We start from the raw sequence: 17,380 nt of genomic DNA on the forward strand, positions 1-17,380 counted from the left end.
CATTTATAAGTGAATAAAGATTGATATACACAGTAAAATGAATAGCAATAAAAATATGAATAAATGAAAAAAATTATATAATATAATATAATAATAATAGATGATAACATTGAAAGCCAGTCTGTAAAAGTGCGTTTTTAAGATGTGATTTGCTTTTTTTTTTTTTTTTTTCTTTTGTTACCGGGGTGGAAAATACAATTGGCAAAGGCAAATTAATCCATTTATCGAATCCAATGAATTTTTGATGATGGCACGTCAAAATCTCATATACGGGTACTTTAATTTCAGCTGTAACTGCGTCCGCCATTACAAGGTTGATGTAATGAAAACATTAAAATGACAAACATTGATGCTACAACTTATTAACGATTATGATTATGGCTGTCACACGGTACTGTTCTTGACAAAATTTTGAAAATATGGAAATTTAGACAAATTTGGACAAATTGTTCTGTAAGTGAATTTTTATAGGTTTCAGCTCTGAATCAGTCAATTAAATGTTCAAATTGTGCATAATGTTTCACTGTCTTGGAGATTTTGTCATTTATTAAGTACAGTTCAGTTGTATTTAACTTGAAGTACAATGCATTTGCATCTCATTGTTTAGAACTGTTTGTTTACAAACATTTATTTGGGTACAATTTTTAACTTTTATGTGCAATATGTTTTAATTGAATCATTATTTTAATTCAGTTTTTTTTCCTAAATTCAAGTGCAGTGTTAATGTTCAAACTGAGGCTTACAATGTCAAATATACTTTTTAGGAATAAAACCTCTGCCTCATTTTTTATTAACCTACTAGCTATGTGCTGCTGTATTTTATTTTTAATGATCGTCATTACATTATTGGAAATCCAATTCTTTTGTGAGGTGGTGATTGGTGTTACAAGTTTGAGAACCATTTTTCTAGATCATCCACATAATTACTGAAATGATCAATAAAGACTAGTTTTGCTCCTTTATGTTTTTGTACTTCTTTGTTCATTCATCGCTTGCTAATCCACACAGCAATTTGTTTTTCACAATTCACAAATCTTGTGGCTGATTAAAAAACAAACAAACGCACATCATCACGTGGTTTGTTGTGAACATGAATCGTATCGAATAATCGAATCTTGAATGCATAAAATTCCATGAGGTTGTTGATCCTGTGCTATGCTATCCTATGCTTTGATGCATTAAGCCGTATTAAAAACACGGCACACTGCATGTACCAACAGGTGTCTTGGCCTTTTACATTCCAAAGCAGAAGCGGCACTGGTCCCCCACCGGCCTCTGTCACACTCCCACAGTCTGGTGCGAGATTTATGACCTGGTGTATGTATTCAGGAACGGAGGCTTTTATTTGTGGGCTTTGACTGACATCAACTCTCAGTGGCTTTTGCAAAGCCAACAGCAATAATCAAAGTCGACTTCCACTGAGATTGACTCTAATGAATGATGAACTCAGGCAAACTGTACTGCTTATAAATAAAACAACACACATGTGCCATAAATAAGTCATAAATTGTACACTACCAGATTCACATCTTTAGTAGTACCTCTGGTTTAATATCCGTTCAGAATGGTTTCTTTTACCAGCTTGACCTTGCTTTTTATCAGTCTCACTCAATGAACCCCTCCCCCATATCTGAAAGGAGCTGTGGTGATTTATGGATTGGATTTATGTGCTTATAGCCCAAGGCACGCTGATACACAGCCTTCAAAAAGTGAATGGTGCCTCCATATACTGTATGAATACAAACAGAAAGCAGGTATAACACCAACCCTCACATGGTCCTGCACATGTAGAAGGGATAAATAATATTTTCATGAGATGGACAAAAGTCTATATTTAGAACCCTTTTTTGAGTGATGATTTATTGAATGGGTTGTGAATCAAGAGGGTTTGTGTCCGTCTCTCAGTTCATCTGACCTATTTTCTTTGTCCTTTCTTATTTCTCTTTATTCCTATTTAGAGGAGATGAAAAGAATTTGAAAGCACTGCGGGCTTTAATTGTTTAGGCCTCACTGGTTTATAATACATCTCTCTATTAGTTAAGGCATTTCCGCTGTTTTTTAAATAATTTCCCAACAGTCATGTTCTTTGTGACAATAGAAATAGCTAACGAGGTAAAGGAAACACTGAAGCTCAGTAAGAGGAGGAAGGACGTCCTGTAAGCGTAACGGGAAGCAAATAGTAAGAGAGACAACCAACATCATGTGTGTGTCTGTGGGGCATCATCACCCCTGTTGTATTGCTTATTTTTAAGCAATAATTCTTTATGGGTTTTTACAGTATTTCGGCAGCGACTTTGGGTGAATTCCAGGACCTTTACTTTGACCAACTGGATTAGGCAATTCGCCTAAATGCTCCACAATTGGAACAGGTGTCCTAGACAGACAAGCTTAGTTGGAAAAGAATGACGCACTGTGGTGACTCCTAACGGGACAAGCCGAAAGGGGAAAAAAAATAAAAAATCCTACAGATGGGAAACACTAAATTGTGAAGCTTTTCTTTTTTACCTTCGCCATCTAGTATGGGCAGCGCACGGCATCAAAGTTTTGCTCACATCAAGGATTACCCTAATGAGGATAAAGCGGTACGGAAAATGAATGAATGATTGAAGCTTGTGGTAACCATAGTTACGGGCAGTAGCTTGAACTTGCCAAATAGTGATATACAGGATAACATGTTATCATGTCTTTCTTTTTTTTTTTTAAATAGTTTATAATGACATCATTAACCTACTCTTTTAAAATAAAATTGTAAAGCCTTTATTTTACCCTTATTTTAGAGTACCAACTTCACTTCTAGTCTGTTTCAGCTTTAGCTGTAGTTTGTTCAGTTTTTCTCCCCACATATGAAGCATTATACCTTCATTCCCAGCAGAACTGAACAAAATGCTTGGAAAGTACCTTCTCTGTAGATTGTGCAGTTCCAAAGAAGATGGGTACAAAGGCCAGCCAGATGATACAGGTGGTGTACATGGTGAAGCCAATGGGCTTCGCCTCATTGAAGGTCTCAGGAACTCCTCTGCTCTTGATGGCGTACACTGTGCAGGTGATCATCAGAACAATACTGTAGCTCAGACACAGGATGAGGGACAGATCGGACATGTCACACTTGAGAACTCCTCGGGCAAATTCGGGATTCGGAGGCTTCTGTTCTTCATAGTCTATGATGGTGTGCGGGGGCACCACGCCAAACCAAATGAACACACCAAGCACCTGGAGAGCAAGTGGTGTTATTAGTTTGGGTCCTAGCTAAATGTGACTAATCCCATTAGAAGAGACGCACATCTACCTGCACGGAGATAAGAATGAAGGTGATGATGAGCTGAGAAGTCGGACTGATGAACTTTGGTGGTGTAACCGACTTCTTTCCCTGTTCAAAGATGCGGTAGATCCGGTTGGTTTTTGTCAGCATGGCGGCGTAGCTGATGCACATTCCAAGCCCCAGAAGCAGCCTCCGGAAAGCGCACACTGCTACACTGGGCTCAGCAATCATGAGGAAAGTAATGAGGTAAATGAGGAAGATGCCCGTCAGCAGCACATAGCTGAGCTCTCTGCCGGAGGCGCGAACAATAGGGGTGTCATTAAAACGGATGAATGTGCCGATCACCCCCGTGGTGGCAAGGATGCCCAGAATTGCCAGGAAGACAGGGATTATGGCCCAGGGAGAGCTCCACTCCAACTTGATGATGGGCGTGGGCCGGCACCCTGTACGGTTTTTAAGGGGCCTCATGTCGAAGGCGCACATGTCACAGCTGAACTCGTCCAGAAGATACTGGTAGCCATCACAAAGCTCACAGTGCCAGCAGCAGGGAACGCCCTTCACCATCTTTTTCCTCTCACCGGGCTCGCATGGGAAGCTGCACACGGAATCTGGGATCTTGCGGTCACCGCCTGACCACTGCATCTCCTCTGGCTGGGAGAGAAGTAGTTACTGGATCGTTACTGCCATGTTCTAACCACACACCTTGTAGGGAGCTCCAACTGTGCTTCCAGTCAACAAAATGAGGGTCAAAATGTCTCATTTGTAGTTGTTAACTTTATACCAGAAGACAGATACTGCTCTTATGTTTGTCCAACTACTGTATGTAAAAAAATAAAAATAAATTGTAGAGAGACAGAAGCCAATTTTCTTATTTGCTGAAATAAGTAACTGACTTTAACAGACTGAAAACAGGAGAAAAACAGCGAACCGGTAAATTCTGAAAGTAGTTTTGGACATTTATATTCATAAAAATATAAATATTAATTATAAAAAATGTTCTTTACTATCAATTTAATTAATCAGATTTAATGTTTTCAATGAAGTGTTGATGTATAGGCACTTAATTAGCTTCAAACGATAATCATTTTAAGTGGAGCTGCCATAGATTTGGAGCTCTGCAAAAAAATCTCCCCCTCCTCATCAATGGCACAAATTGAAAATTTGGTCAAATTGGGTCAGTCATGGACCCTTGGAATCATTGCCAATTCCTCGTAGCATAACAAGGAAATAGGTATTGGGTGGTATGAATGTATACATTTTGGTGCTGCTCAAAACTAGAACTTTCCGTTCTGGGCGGATCATTTCTAGTCTGTAAACCCAACCAGCAAATGCATATCAGTTGTGTTGCTCAATAGAAACAATTTTTCGTATGAAAAACAAATATTTACATTGAGTCGGAGGTTGTTTGTCCATTGGCCAATGTCCTTATAGCCAGGGTTACTGACATTGGAAAGCTGGTACTGGAAGATGTCATATCGACCAGGTGCGTCTCCATTCTCGTTGAACATCACACCAGTTCCTGCACTTCCTGTTGGGTGGAAGAATTATTTTAATAGCCTGGAAACTTCTACGATATCCAAACTCTCAAAACGTCTTGAAAAGCAAACACCCACATGTTATTAAGTACAGCTAATGCTTGCTTATGTCCCTCTTGTGCCATCCTGTGAAAGCTAAGTGCACGATGGGATTTAGTGAAGACTCTCCTGCACTTCAATGGTCTTTCAGTACACTGTGCTCTGTTGCCCTAACGTGATTGGATGTTCCTTTCAGTTGCCTGTAGGCGAACAATCAGAAAAACCCTCCATTCAAGCCAAGGTCATCCAGCAAGAAGCGAGCAGTAAATACGTATGCTTTCACAGAACACCTTTTCCCTTTTGCAAAACGGACTTTTTTTTTCTTTTTTTTTGTTTTCTTTTATGAAACATGATGAAAAGCGTTCAACATGGAGTGAGCCGGAGGGATGTACTGTCTTCTAGTCTTGCTTGATACATTAGCAGACACATCTCAAGGTCTGCTGACTTCCTTTTAACAGTTTTTTTTTTTTCCCCCGCTAAAGTTCCTCATATCAACCTTGCAGAAAGCCAAAGTCAAATCATTTTTTCATGAGCATCACCGCGCAAGAGGGGTCAGAGAAAAGTCAATGTTAAAATCGTACCATTAAAATTGACGGAGTGAATGTATTGGAGGAGCATGCGTCCCTCCACGGGATCCATCTTGTCGCAAACGCCCATCGAGCCGGGACACAGGTCCATGTGCATGCTGTGTAAGGCGTGAGCCATTGCATAGACTGCATCGATCACAAACTGCACCTTCCCCTCCTGTTCATACTGAGAGTCTCGACTTATTCTTTCTTCACCTACCGGAACGCAGACGTGTCACATAATAAACTCTATTTATCATTCTTTATCATTCTTCAATTACATTGTAATGTCAAACCTACCTGTACATTTCCTTCTGTCTGCTTCATATTTGATGCCAGGCCGTGTTAGTTTGCACTTGAAGTCATCCTCCCAAAATTCAGCAAACCAAATGTTTCTTCTATTGTTTTCCAGAGATCTTGACGTGAAGTACTGGTCGAATCCTGAATGATTTTGCAAAATTCTTATTTTATATTTCTTGTTTCATGACATGAAAAATTAGATGGTATCTGAACTTTGAAGGGTCTGGGACAAAAAGATTAATTTCTTGTATTTGTTGCTTTTGACTTCACCATAAATGTCAGACATCACACGATACTATAGATGCTCAGAGCTATTTCCGCCATTCAGTTTTAGTTCCTGTAAATATTAAATTTCTCTATTTCACCTACCGTCAATGGAGGCTCTTTTTGGCAGGATTGTGACGGCACCCTCCGCCACTTCCTCCTGGTCTTGGATGGGGGAATTCTTGGCCCCCCAGCTGTCAGAGCCAACAAATAGAAAGTGGCCGGTCAGATTGGCCTTTTTGGCAGCTTCCAACACTCGCCTGGAAGGAAACACATTCCAATAAAGTCTTAAGTCATTCCTCAGTTTATAGGACCGAGAGGGATCAGACAGGATGCATGAAAATACAGCAAAATGCAGTTTTAAAATATGTTGCTCCGCTCAAAACAATGTACTTGAATATTTTGCAATCACTGCCTCACTTCTCATCTTGATTACTCTTGCAATATGGATTAATCAAATACCATGACCTTTTTCCTTTGCTCCTGAAAAATTTAAGATTTAATTAAGATAAATTTTGAGTAATTGCTTCAATGCTAATTATCCTGATAATGGAGTGCAATGTCCAAATCATTTGCGTTCTCTTGCATTGTGCTTCGATTCTGACATTATTGATTTCCCTAATATGATTCTAGTCACAATTATTTAAGATTTTTATCCAACCTCTTTTCCTTCCAGAAGATGATGTTGCACCACCGTCCTTTCGGCTTTTTTAAATGGCTAAATATTGCCAAATATTAGTGTTTACATCCACGTTCTGTTTTCTTTGGTTGATGCATCGTAATCATTTGATTCTTCTGACTCTGACACTGAGTTGCATCTTTCATATAGTTTCTTTGAAATGCATATGTTCTTGCCTCCATCATGATGACCTTTTCTTGCTATAACATGCATCGACTCACTTGATGTCGTCCTCATTGGCAAAGATGATGACCCCACGAGCATTCGATGTCTCCATCAGTCTCTTGATGATCTTTTCAAACTCCCCAGTTCTGGGCTCTCTTGGAATTTTTATGGACTGTGCAATACACAGCCCCCCTGTGTTGGACATAACCATTCATTTTGTTTTTGCCTGCCTCTGTATCACATGATACATAATTGTCCACAAAAAAACACAGAAAATATACACAGTATCATCAACAAACAGCATACGTTACCTTGCTGAAATATGGTGTTCATATGACAAGTGATTATTCTTTTGGTGATCAGATATGATGTTTATTTTAATATAAGCAGTGTAACTAATGGATGCATGGGACATCTTAGGGGTACACTAAATTCAATGCGCTCTAATCCTCCACATTGTCCTTTCGGATGAACCCTTGCTCATCATTGGGGTATATCTTTTTGAAGACTTTGTAATGTAATGCGTTTTGCTGGTCGCAATAATGAGCCATGAACCTACACTTTGTTAAGAAGGTGTTGCTACAAAAACAATACTGTGTCACTGTGTTCTGCTATTACTGTAACTGGCATATACTGTACTTGCGGACACCTAGAATAAACTTTAAAATGCATGCGCACATCGGCCCTTTTGAATTTTGATTTTATTGTTTTGATATTGAAATTGTTTTTGTTTTTTTCTCATTTTTTTTTCTTTTTACAACCCCTATTCCAATGAAGTTGGGACGTTGTGTTAAACATAAATAAAAACAGAATACAATGATTTGCAAATCATGTACAACCTATATTTTAATTCAATACACAACAAAGACAAGCTATTTAATGTTCAAACTGATAAACTTTATTTTTTTTAACAAATAATCATTAACTTAGAATTTTATGGCTGCAACACGTTCCAAAAAAGCTGGGACAGGGTCATGTTTACCACTGTGTTACATCACCTTTTCTTTTAACAACATTCAATAACCGTTTGGGAACTAAGGACACTAATTGTTGCAGCTTTCTAGGTGGAATTCTTTCCCATTCTTGCTTGATGTACAGCTTCAGCTGTTCAACAGTCCGGGGTCTCCGTTGTCGTATTTTACGCTTCATAATGCGCCACACATTTTCAATGGGAGACAGGTCTGGACTGCAGGCAGGCCAGTCTAGTACCCGCACTCTTTTACTATGAAGCCACGCTGTTGTAACACGTGCAGAATGTGGTTTGGCATTGTCTTGCTGAAATAAGCAGGGGTGTCCATGAAAAAGACGTTGCTTGGATGGCAGCATATGTTTCTCCAAAACCTGTATGTACCTTTCAGCATTAATGTTGCCTTCACAGATGTGTATGTTACCCATGCCATTAGCACAAACACAGCCCCATACCATCACAGATGCTGGCTTTTGAACTTTACGTCCATAACAGTCCGGATGGTTCTTTTCCTCTTTGGCCCGGAGGACACGACGTCCACAATTTCCCAAAACAATTTGAAATGTGGACTCGTCGGACCACAGAACACTTTTCCACTTTGCATCAGTCCATCTTAGATGAGCTTGGGCCCAGAGAAGCCGGCGGGCGCCGTTTCTGGGTGTTGTTGATAAATGGCTTTTGCTTTGCATAGTAGAGTTTCAAGTTGCACTTACAGATGTAGCGCCGAACTGTATTTACTGACATTTGTTTTCTGAAGTGTTCTTGAGCCCATGTGGTGATATCCTTTACACATTGATGTCAGTTTTTGATGCAGTTCCGCCTGAGGGATCGAAGGTCACGGGCATTCAATGTTGGTTTTTGACCTTGCCGCAGTGATTTCTCCAGATTCTCTGAACCTTTTGATGATATTATGGACCATAGATGATGAAATCCCTAAATTCCTTGCAATTGTACGTTGAGGAACATTGTCCTTAAACTGTTCAACTATTTTCTCACGCACTTGTTCACAAAGAGGTGAACCTCGCCCCATCTTTGCTTGTGAATGACTTGAGCAATTCAGAGAAGCTCCTTTTATACCCAATCATGGCACACACCTGTTCCCAATTAGCCTGTCCACCTGTGGGATGTTCCAAACAGGTGTTTGATGAGCATTCTCAACTTTCTCAGTCTTTTTTGCCACCTGTCCCAGCTTTTTTGGAACGTGTTGCAGCCATAAAATTCTAAGTTAATGATTATTTGCTAAAAACAATAAAGTTTATCAGTTTGAACATTAAATATATTGTCTTTGTAGTGTATTCAATTTAATATAGGTTGAACATGATTTGCAAATCATTGTATTCTGTTTTTATTTATTTTTAACACAACGTCCCAACTTAAAAATGTTAAAAATGGTCCAGTGTAAACAGGCTCTATAGCTGTTACTCAAATTTAGCTCAGCTTCTCTCATTGAAACAAGAGTCAAGAGCCTGTGTGCTGGATATTAAATTCCTATTAATGTGACTGCAGTGGACTCAGAAACACAACCTGCTTCTCTGGATATCTGGAGGAAAGCATCGACTCCACTCTCGCCGTAGTTGCCCTCTGATGCTAGAGTTGAGACGTAGTTCCAGCCCATGGCTTTAACGATGTCCACCATGGCCTGGGCCTGGTAAGAATCAGGAGGTACCACACGGGAGAAGAACTCATATCGGCTATTGTCGCTCAACTCCGGCGCAGTGGAGGCATAGCTGATTTGGGGGATCTGAAACACATGAATGGTAACAAAAAGTGGAAAACGTGAGCTGCTTGTAACCTTGTTTTGAAAGCGGTAGCCCAGATTTCCATTTTAGAACCACTCCTGTTCTTTATTTACTCAATGCCAATAATCTCTGTAAAAATCTTTTTACAGACACTTTTCACGTGACGGCTGCTTGCTACTCCTATTGAATGTAAAATCTCTTGTATGTTTACTTTTGAGACATTCAATGTACAGTGCATTTAATTACTGACAAATCCATATTTGTTGCGAACCAGCAACAACCCACAGTGAAGAGTTGCAATTGAAATGGTTAAAAATATCAATATTTCAGTATATTATTTAGAAACATCTTATTGGTGCATTAGTCATCTTAAAGGACAAATTATAGTATAATTGTTCGCAACTTAAAAAACAGTTCCCAGGTGTCTCAACAGCATGTTTGTGATATGCTTTCATCAAAATACGGATATACGGATCAAGAATTAAAGTTCCTTTGCATCCCTTATTCTTTGTCTTGCTGAAATTAGCTTATTTTGAGGGGGTGGTCCTGTAATACAAGTGAGGTACTGCTCACACCACTCCATATACGACTTGGCCAACGCTGACTTTACCATGATGGTGGCTGCACGTTGAGCCCCGTACCTAAAAATAATTTGTGAAAAGTGCATGAAAGCCCACACACAGACAGCACGGTTTGAATTTTTTCTTGTGAATTTAGCACTTCTTCGCCAACTTGGTGAATTTCACTTGTCGGATCTATGGAGGTGGCCATACACAAATCTCATTACATAGTGTTTAATCTCACAACCGTGTTGGGTCTTTTATATATGAATAATTAGTTTTCTTATGTGTACAGTACGATATGTCTATGATCTCTTCTTGGCCAAGTCCCTCTTGTAAAATATCTTGGATTTCAATAAGGATTTTACTTAGTTAAATAAAGGATGAAATCATATTATACAGTAGATAAAAGGATGCATGTGACATTTATGTTGAGGTCTGACACACTGCAGGGGATTAACATCCAAAAAGTGGACAATCATAGAGAGAATTCCTCTCTCAGTAATTCTCAGAAAGAAGACAACTTTGCAGTGTGCTCTGCCCCGGTTTGCGCTGAGGCTATGGCATCATTGTGAAGTACAGATGGTCGGAAACGCAGCTGTAATAGCATTTGTTTGAAAGGGAAAATAGACGAGAAGATTAATTCAAAGGTGTACTACATCTTTAATGACTTAGTTTACGTGGCCTGTTTCGACCCTGACCCTACTAATGCCGGTGTCTATGTGTGGCTTAATGGTGGACCCTCTGGAGCCACATAGAGAGAAAGGTAGACACAAGGGGTAGTGAAGGGAGAAGAAGAGACGAGCAGGAGAACCATTTCACAGATTATCTGGAAGGATTAGAGGGGTTTTAGTCAAATTACATTAAGCACAGAGGGAGAGACAGAGATCAAGGGACTAGAAAAAGGTTAGCATTTCTCACTTGTAAGCCATACAATATATTTAATTCTGTAGTGCGGTTTGCTGCTTTGCGTTTAACCCCATCGAGCTCAAGTTAACTGGTACTCCATCCACTTCAGCGAGGGCTGATCTTCCAAATGAAAACTCTTCAAGCACTGCGGCATAGTGTTACTATGGCCCAACAACACTGTTGACTCCAAATTCCCTGCCATCCTATCAGTATTGTAGCATTTGGTTGAATGTGTGGAATATATCCCGACACATCTCACAATTCATCATGTCACTTCTGTCAACAGTTATATAATCAATAAACACAATTTAGCCTGAGATGTAATAGACTTTGGCTCATGAGCTGTTCCTTTCCTTCTCACTACTATTCTCCATTAAATACAGTATTATGAAACAAGTTGACCTTGGTTTCATCATTTAAAATCTGACTCCAGAAGGTGGGCAGCATTAGTTAACTAGAGTTTCCAGACAGAGTGAAGTTTCTCTTTGCTGTCCTTGAATTTGACCACGTTTATACCTTGTTATAAACACTCTGGATTTATATTCATGAAAGGCACCTCCTGATTGTGGATTCTGCCAGTGATGTACCTACCTTCTCCAGAATATTCTTGATTTTGGTTGTTGTGGAAGATTTTTTATTTTTTTTCACCAGCAAGAGGATTCTGCCATCATCTTGAGCTGCCTTTCATGAATAGCAACTCAAATTGAATATTCCTCAGTGAACGTCAGTCACCTAATCTCAACCCAGTCGTAATTGACTTAGGTGAGCTGCCCATTTCTGAAAATGTATATGTAAGGATTCAGATTCAGATTTTGGCCTGTGACATATTTGCGTGTGGCAACGTGCCCACTAAAAATACATTTAATACTTTTTTTAAACAGGGTTTTGTTTTCAAGTTTTCTGTAATTTTATTGATCCTTTGAGTATTTTACTTGAAGCCTTCAGTGACATTATATTAAAGGAACAATGAGCATTTTTTTTTCTTGTATTTTTTTTAAATTATTATTATTATTTTTTACTTTTAACAGTTCTCAGGTGTCTAACTTGGCTGTACAATACTTTTGTCAAAATGCCCCAAACATCAAGAGTTACAGCACACTTTTTACCCCAAACCTCAGAGCCTGTTTCGGGCCGGACCCGCAGGAGTCTAACCTCTTACTTCACACACTCTGCACATTTTTAGTACTCACACTGTATATACTGCGCACATTGGGCACACTCATATCTCATTCAGGGTCCCCTGGGGGACTGGCACCAGGTATGGTGGGGCAAGCGATTAAAATAAGCAGAGGGAGTATTTCAAACTCCCCTGTTGCACAGCAAAACTGTTCCAGTACAAAGGCATACAGATCCACCATTCTGCAAGGCCATGCAGCTGAACAGGACAGGTTAAAAAAATACAATAAATAAATAAAAAAAGATTTACTTGGTTGTTTAATTTGACACTTTATTGTATGGAGGGCTGGCTCACCCATTTGGCAATAGGTGAATGCTAAGAGCGCCACAAAATTGGGGGAAAACATGCATTTAATCTAGTATTTAATATTCTGTAATTATATTAAAAGTAGTTAGTATTAACTCTTAGAATGAAAAGGCTAACATAGATTCGGATGTGCTCCCCTCCCCTCCTCCACAAACATTTTCACCAGCAGATGCAGAAAGAGAGCTGTCTGCATCATCAAAGACTAAACCCACCCCGCACAGCTTCTCTTCTATCCTTGCCCCTCAGGCAGGAGGGTACAGAGCATCCAGTGCAGGACCACCAGGCTGGGGAACATCTTCTTTTCAGGAGCTGTTAACCTCGAACAGTGTTCTGTAGCCCCGGCATCACTCCCCATGCCTATTCATCCCTGCATGATGAACACTGTATTTCAAGTTCAATTGACCATGTAAATATCAATTAAAGTATAATGTATTTCTATTTCTACACATTCACATCCTTGCTGCTTTTGATTCTTTGCCCACACCCACATCTGTAGATTAATATCTTATCTTTTTCATCTTAATTCTTTTTATCTTATTTTTGTATTCTATTTATATATCTTATATGGCTAATCTGGGATCGCAGGTATCGTATTTTGTGCCATATCATGTGTAAATAGGTAATGGTTGGTACGAAAAAAATTCTTTGAATCCTTGAATATGAAGGATAATTCAATATTTATCATCACAGTAAGAGTGTTACTACATTGTTAGCTGTAAACCCAGGCAAATGTTAGAGAAAAAATGTATTTTTCTAAAAAACATAAGTATATATACAATTTATTTCATACTCCATATTGTTGTTCATTTAGTTTTAATAGGTGTGATCAATGAAAAAAACATTGCATTTGTCATATGTGTGTGTGTTCCGGGTTTTGTCTTCCCCCCCTGTTTCACACACACCTGCTCATGTGAGCATCTTCATCACCTGTGCCTCGTTCACCCTAATTACCCCTTGTATATAACCTCGTGTCTCATTTCCTCTCGTTGCCAGTTCGTTGTACCTTGTTGTCGCGTTCCAGCATTCCTTGTTTCCACGTCATAGATTCACAGTAAGACCTGACCCTGTTCCGATTATCGACCTTGCCTCTTTGCCTCGTGTTTTTGGATACTGTTGCCTCTCTTGGATTGCCTGCCTGTGTACCGACCTATGCCCGTCTATTAAACCTCTCTTTTTGGAAACTGTCAATTTGTTTTGGAGTCGTGCATTTTTGGGTCCTATCCTCTGTTCCGTTCATGACAGAACGAACTGGCCATAACATGGACCCAGCAGACTCAGACCCGGTGCGCAAAGCCCTTCAAGCGCAGGGTCAACGCCTCGCGAAGCAGGATGAGCAGATTGCCGCCCTCCACCTTCATCTAGAGGGACTGTCAAGGAATCAGGACAATATGATGAGACAGGTGGCCTCGCAGTTTGAACTTCTTTTGAAATTTTTTCAAGAGAAGGAACCAGTGGGCACCACACCCAGTACTGCCACGGTATTTCCGTGTGAAGTAGTCACCATGCAGCCACCTGCCACCTCCGCTGCTGTCTGCCCACAGCTCTCTCGACCGGAGAGGTTCTCTGGAGAATCTGGGAACATTAAGCCGTTCATCACGCAGTGCGAACTCCACTTTGAACTGCAGGCAGCCGCCTTCCCCACCGAGCGGGCAAAGATCGCATTCGTCATTTCCCACCTGACTGGTCGTGCGGAGGCGTGGGCTACTGCTGAATGGAGCCGCAATTCCGCCGCGTGTCATTCATGGGCTTTTTTCGTCAAGACTATGGAGCAATTTTTTCAATTTTCCACTCCTGATCGTGAGGCAGCTCGCTCCCTTGTCACCTTACAACAAGGCAAGCGCAGGGTGTCAGATTACGCGATTGAGTTTCGCATTCTAGCAGCTGAGACTCATTGGAATAATCGGGCGCTACTCGATGCCTTTTTTCAAGGACTATCCCCCGCCGTCAAGGATCATTTAGTCCCGCTAGACCTGCCACCCGATTTGGACACTCTCATCGCTCTCGCCCTCAAGATCAACAGAAGGCTTTTGGATCGCGAGCTGGATGGAGATTGGCGGAGGGATGCTTCACCGCGCACTTGGAGGATGAGCCTCGGTGACAAGCCAAACCAAGGCAGATTCCCTGCTGCCAGTCTCAATCCACTGGCTAGCGTCACCACGGATGAGCCCATGCAACGGGGCAGGTTCCGTCTCTCCTCTGAGGAACGTCAACGCCGGCTGAGGTTCTGATGCCGGAACCGTCTACTGTGGTCAGTTGGGTCATTCCGTGAGCAACTGTCACGTCAAAGTTGCCGGTGCCGGTAGCCAGGGCACGGGAGAGGTGAGTCTGAATTTCATTAAGGAAGACCCTACACGGGTTCTTCCTAAAGTGACACTATGCTCTCCTGATTTATCTCAAGTGCCCACCTGTTATCAGGATATTAAAGATGTTTTTTCCAAGTCCAAGGCCAAATCCCTTCCACCCCACAGACCTTATGACTGTGCTATTGACTTGCTGCCTGGAACCACACCCCCACGAGGGAGGTTGTTCTCTCTTTCAGGGCCGGAACACAAGGCCATGAAGGAATACGTAGAAGAATCACTGGCAGCCGAGATCATTCGCCCATCTTCATCCCCTGCGGGAGCAGGATTTTTCTTCGTGGACAAGAAAGACAAGACCCTGCGACCCTGTATCGATTACCGGGGTCTCAATGAGATCACGGTAAAAAACAGGTACCCTCTTCCTCTCATCTCCACCGCCTTTGAGTTCCTGGAGGGAGCCAAGATTTTCACAAAACTGGACTTAAGAAATGCATATCATCTAGTCAGGATAAGGGAGGGGGATGAATGGAAAACAGCATTTAACACACCAACGGGACATTATGAATATTTGGTAATGCCTTTTGGGCTTACTAACGCTCCAGCTGTTTTCCAGAACCTTGTCAACGATGTCCTGCGCGACATGTTGAATGTTTATGTTTTTGTTTATTTCGATGATATTCTGATATTCTCCCCGGATGAGGAGACTCACATTATTCATGTCTGCTCTGTTTTGCAGCAGTTACTGCAGAATCAACTCTGTCAAGGCTGAGAAATGTGAGTTCCACCAGGCGTCCGTTTCTTTTCTGGGTTTCGTCCTGTCTCAAGGTGAAGTCAAGATGGACCCTTGCAAAGTCGATGCCGTTATTAATTGGCCTACTCCCACGTCACGCAAAGATGTACAAAGGTTCTTAGGGTTCGCAAACCTCTACAGGAAATTCATCAGGAATTTCAGTTCTATAGCCTCTCCTTTGCATGATCTTACCTCGCCACACAAACCTTTTGTATGGAACCCGCTTTGTCATGCAGCTTTTCAAAAACTTAAGTCGAGCTTTACCTCCGCTCCCATCCTTACTTTGCCAGATATCAAACAGCAGTTTGTGGTAGAAGTCGATGCGTCTGATGCCGGAATAGGAGCAGTGCTCTCCCAGAAGTCTCAAGGATGAGAAGTTACATCCTTGTGCGTTTCTCTCCAAAAAATTTACCCCAGCTGAAAAAAAATTGACATTGGCGACCGTGAACTGTTGGCAGTCAAGGTGGCTTTGATGGAGTGGAGGCACTGGCTAGAGGGGGCACATACTCCGTTTTTAGTATGGACAGATCACAAGAACCTTGAATATATTAAAACTGCCAAAAGATTAAATGCGAGGCAGGCTAGATGGGCTCTTTTCTTCTCTAGATTTAATTTTACGTTATCATACCGACCGGGTTCTAAAAATGGTAAGCCAGATGCTTTGTCACGCATTTTCTCCGAGGAGAGTTCTTTGTCCGACCCTAAGACTATTTTGCCTAAGTCATGCTTCATTTCCGCTTTTGTTTGGGACATTGAGACTGCGGTTGAAGGGGCTCTGAAAGACACTCCTAGCCCTGAAGATTGCCCCGAGAACAGGCTTTATGTGGTTCCGACCTTAAGGGGAAAAGTCATCCACTGGGCTCACACGAACCGAACGCTATGTCACCCAGGCATTGCCAAGACGCTATCAGTGGTCGAACAGCGCTTTTGGTGGCCTAATGTTAGGAGGGATGTTAGCGATTACGTCAATGCTTGCCAGGTATGTGCTGCTAACAAGGCCTCTCATCAATGTCCTTCTGGGGAGTTGCGACCCCTGCCAATACCACAACGTCCTTGGTCAGACATTTCCTTAGACTTTGTTACAGGATTACCGGCCTCTAAAGGCAATACCACCATTCTTACAGTTGTTGACAGGTTCTCTAAGATGGCGCACTTCATTGCACTTCCAAAACTCCCCTCAGCTAAAGACACTGCCGAGCTAATGATTAATCAGGTTTTTAAGTTCCATGGTTTCCCCAAGAATGTGGTGTCTGATAGGGGTCCCCAATTCATTTCGCAATTTTGGAAGGAGTTTTGTAAACTCATAGGTGCTATCGTCAGTCTGTCATCCGGGTTTCATCCTGAAACCAACGGCCAAACCGAGAGGCTGAACCAGGACCTGGAGACGGGGCTCTGATGTCTCGCTTCACGGGAGCCGCGATCCTGGTCTCAGAAACTGGTTTGGGTCGAATTCTCCCACAATTCCCTCCCCTCTGCATCCACTGGTCTATCGCCTTTTCACGTTGTGCATGGTTACCAACCATCTCTGTTTCCTGCCATAGCCCCAGAATCCACAGTTCCAGCGGCATTAAGCTTGGTGAGACGCTGTAGGAGGACCTGGGAGCGAGCCCGCCAGATGCTGCTGCGCCAGGGACGGTCCTACAAAGCCGCTGCTGACCGTCGGAGGACACCGGCCCCGAACTACAAAGTGGGTCAGCGAGTTTGGCTTTCGACCAAACATATTCCACTCCGGGTGGAGTCCAAGAAGCTCGCTCCCAGGTTCGTTGGGCCCTTCCCCATCACAAAAATAATCAACCCTGTCACCGTGAAGCTGAGGCTCCCAAGG

General features: G+C 41.7%; 1 protein-coding gene across 1 annotated transcript in view; it reads right to left on the reverse strand.

Annotated features, from left to right (window-relative positions):
- grm6b (glutamate receptor, metabotropic 6b) overlaps window positions 1-17,380 on the reverse strand; it is a 28,628-nt gene that overhangs the window by 3,588 nt on the left and 7,660 nt on the right. Inside the window, exons 3-10 of the mRNA XM_061784374.1 lie at window positions 9,299-9,515; window positions 6,864-6,999; window positions 6,069-6,223; window positions 5,700-5,840; window positions 5,415-5,615; window positions 4,648-4,787; window positions 3,287-3,910; window positions 2,899-3,210 (exon numbers count right to left, since the gene is read on the reverse strand). Of these exons, the coding sequence (XP_061640358.1) occupies window positions 2,899-3,210; window positions 3,287-3,910; window positions 4,648-4,787; window positions 5,415-5,615; window positions 5,700-5,840; window positions 6,069-6,223; window positions 6,864-6,999; window positions 9,299-9,515 (1,926 nt within the window). The remainder of the gene's footprint in view (window positions 1-2,898; window positions 3,211-3,286; window positions 3,911-4,647; window positions 4,788-5,414; window positions 5,616-5,699; window positions 5,841-6,068; window positions 6,224-6,863; window positions 7,000-9,298; window positions 9,516-17,380) is intronic.

Source organism: Phyllopteryx taeniolatus, chromosome 9 (assembly GCF_024500385.1).
Source record: "Phyllopteryx taeniolatus isolate TA_2022b chromosome 9, UOR_Ptae_1.2, whole genome shotgun sequence".
In the NCBI taxonomy this organism is placed as follows: Eukaryota; Metazoa; Chordata; class Actinopteri; order Syngnathiformes; family Syngnathidae; genus Phyllopteryx; species Phyllopteryx taeniolatus.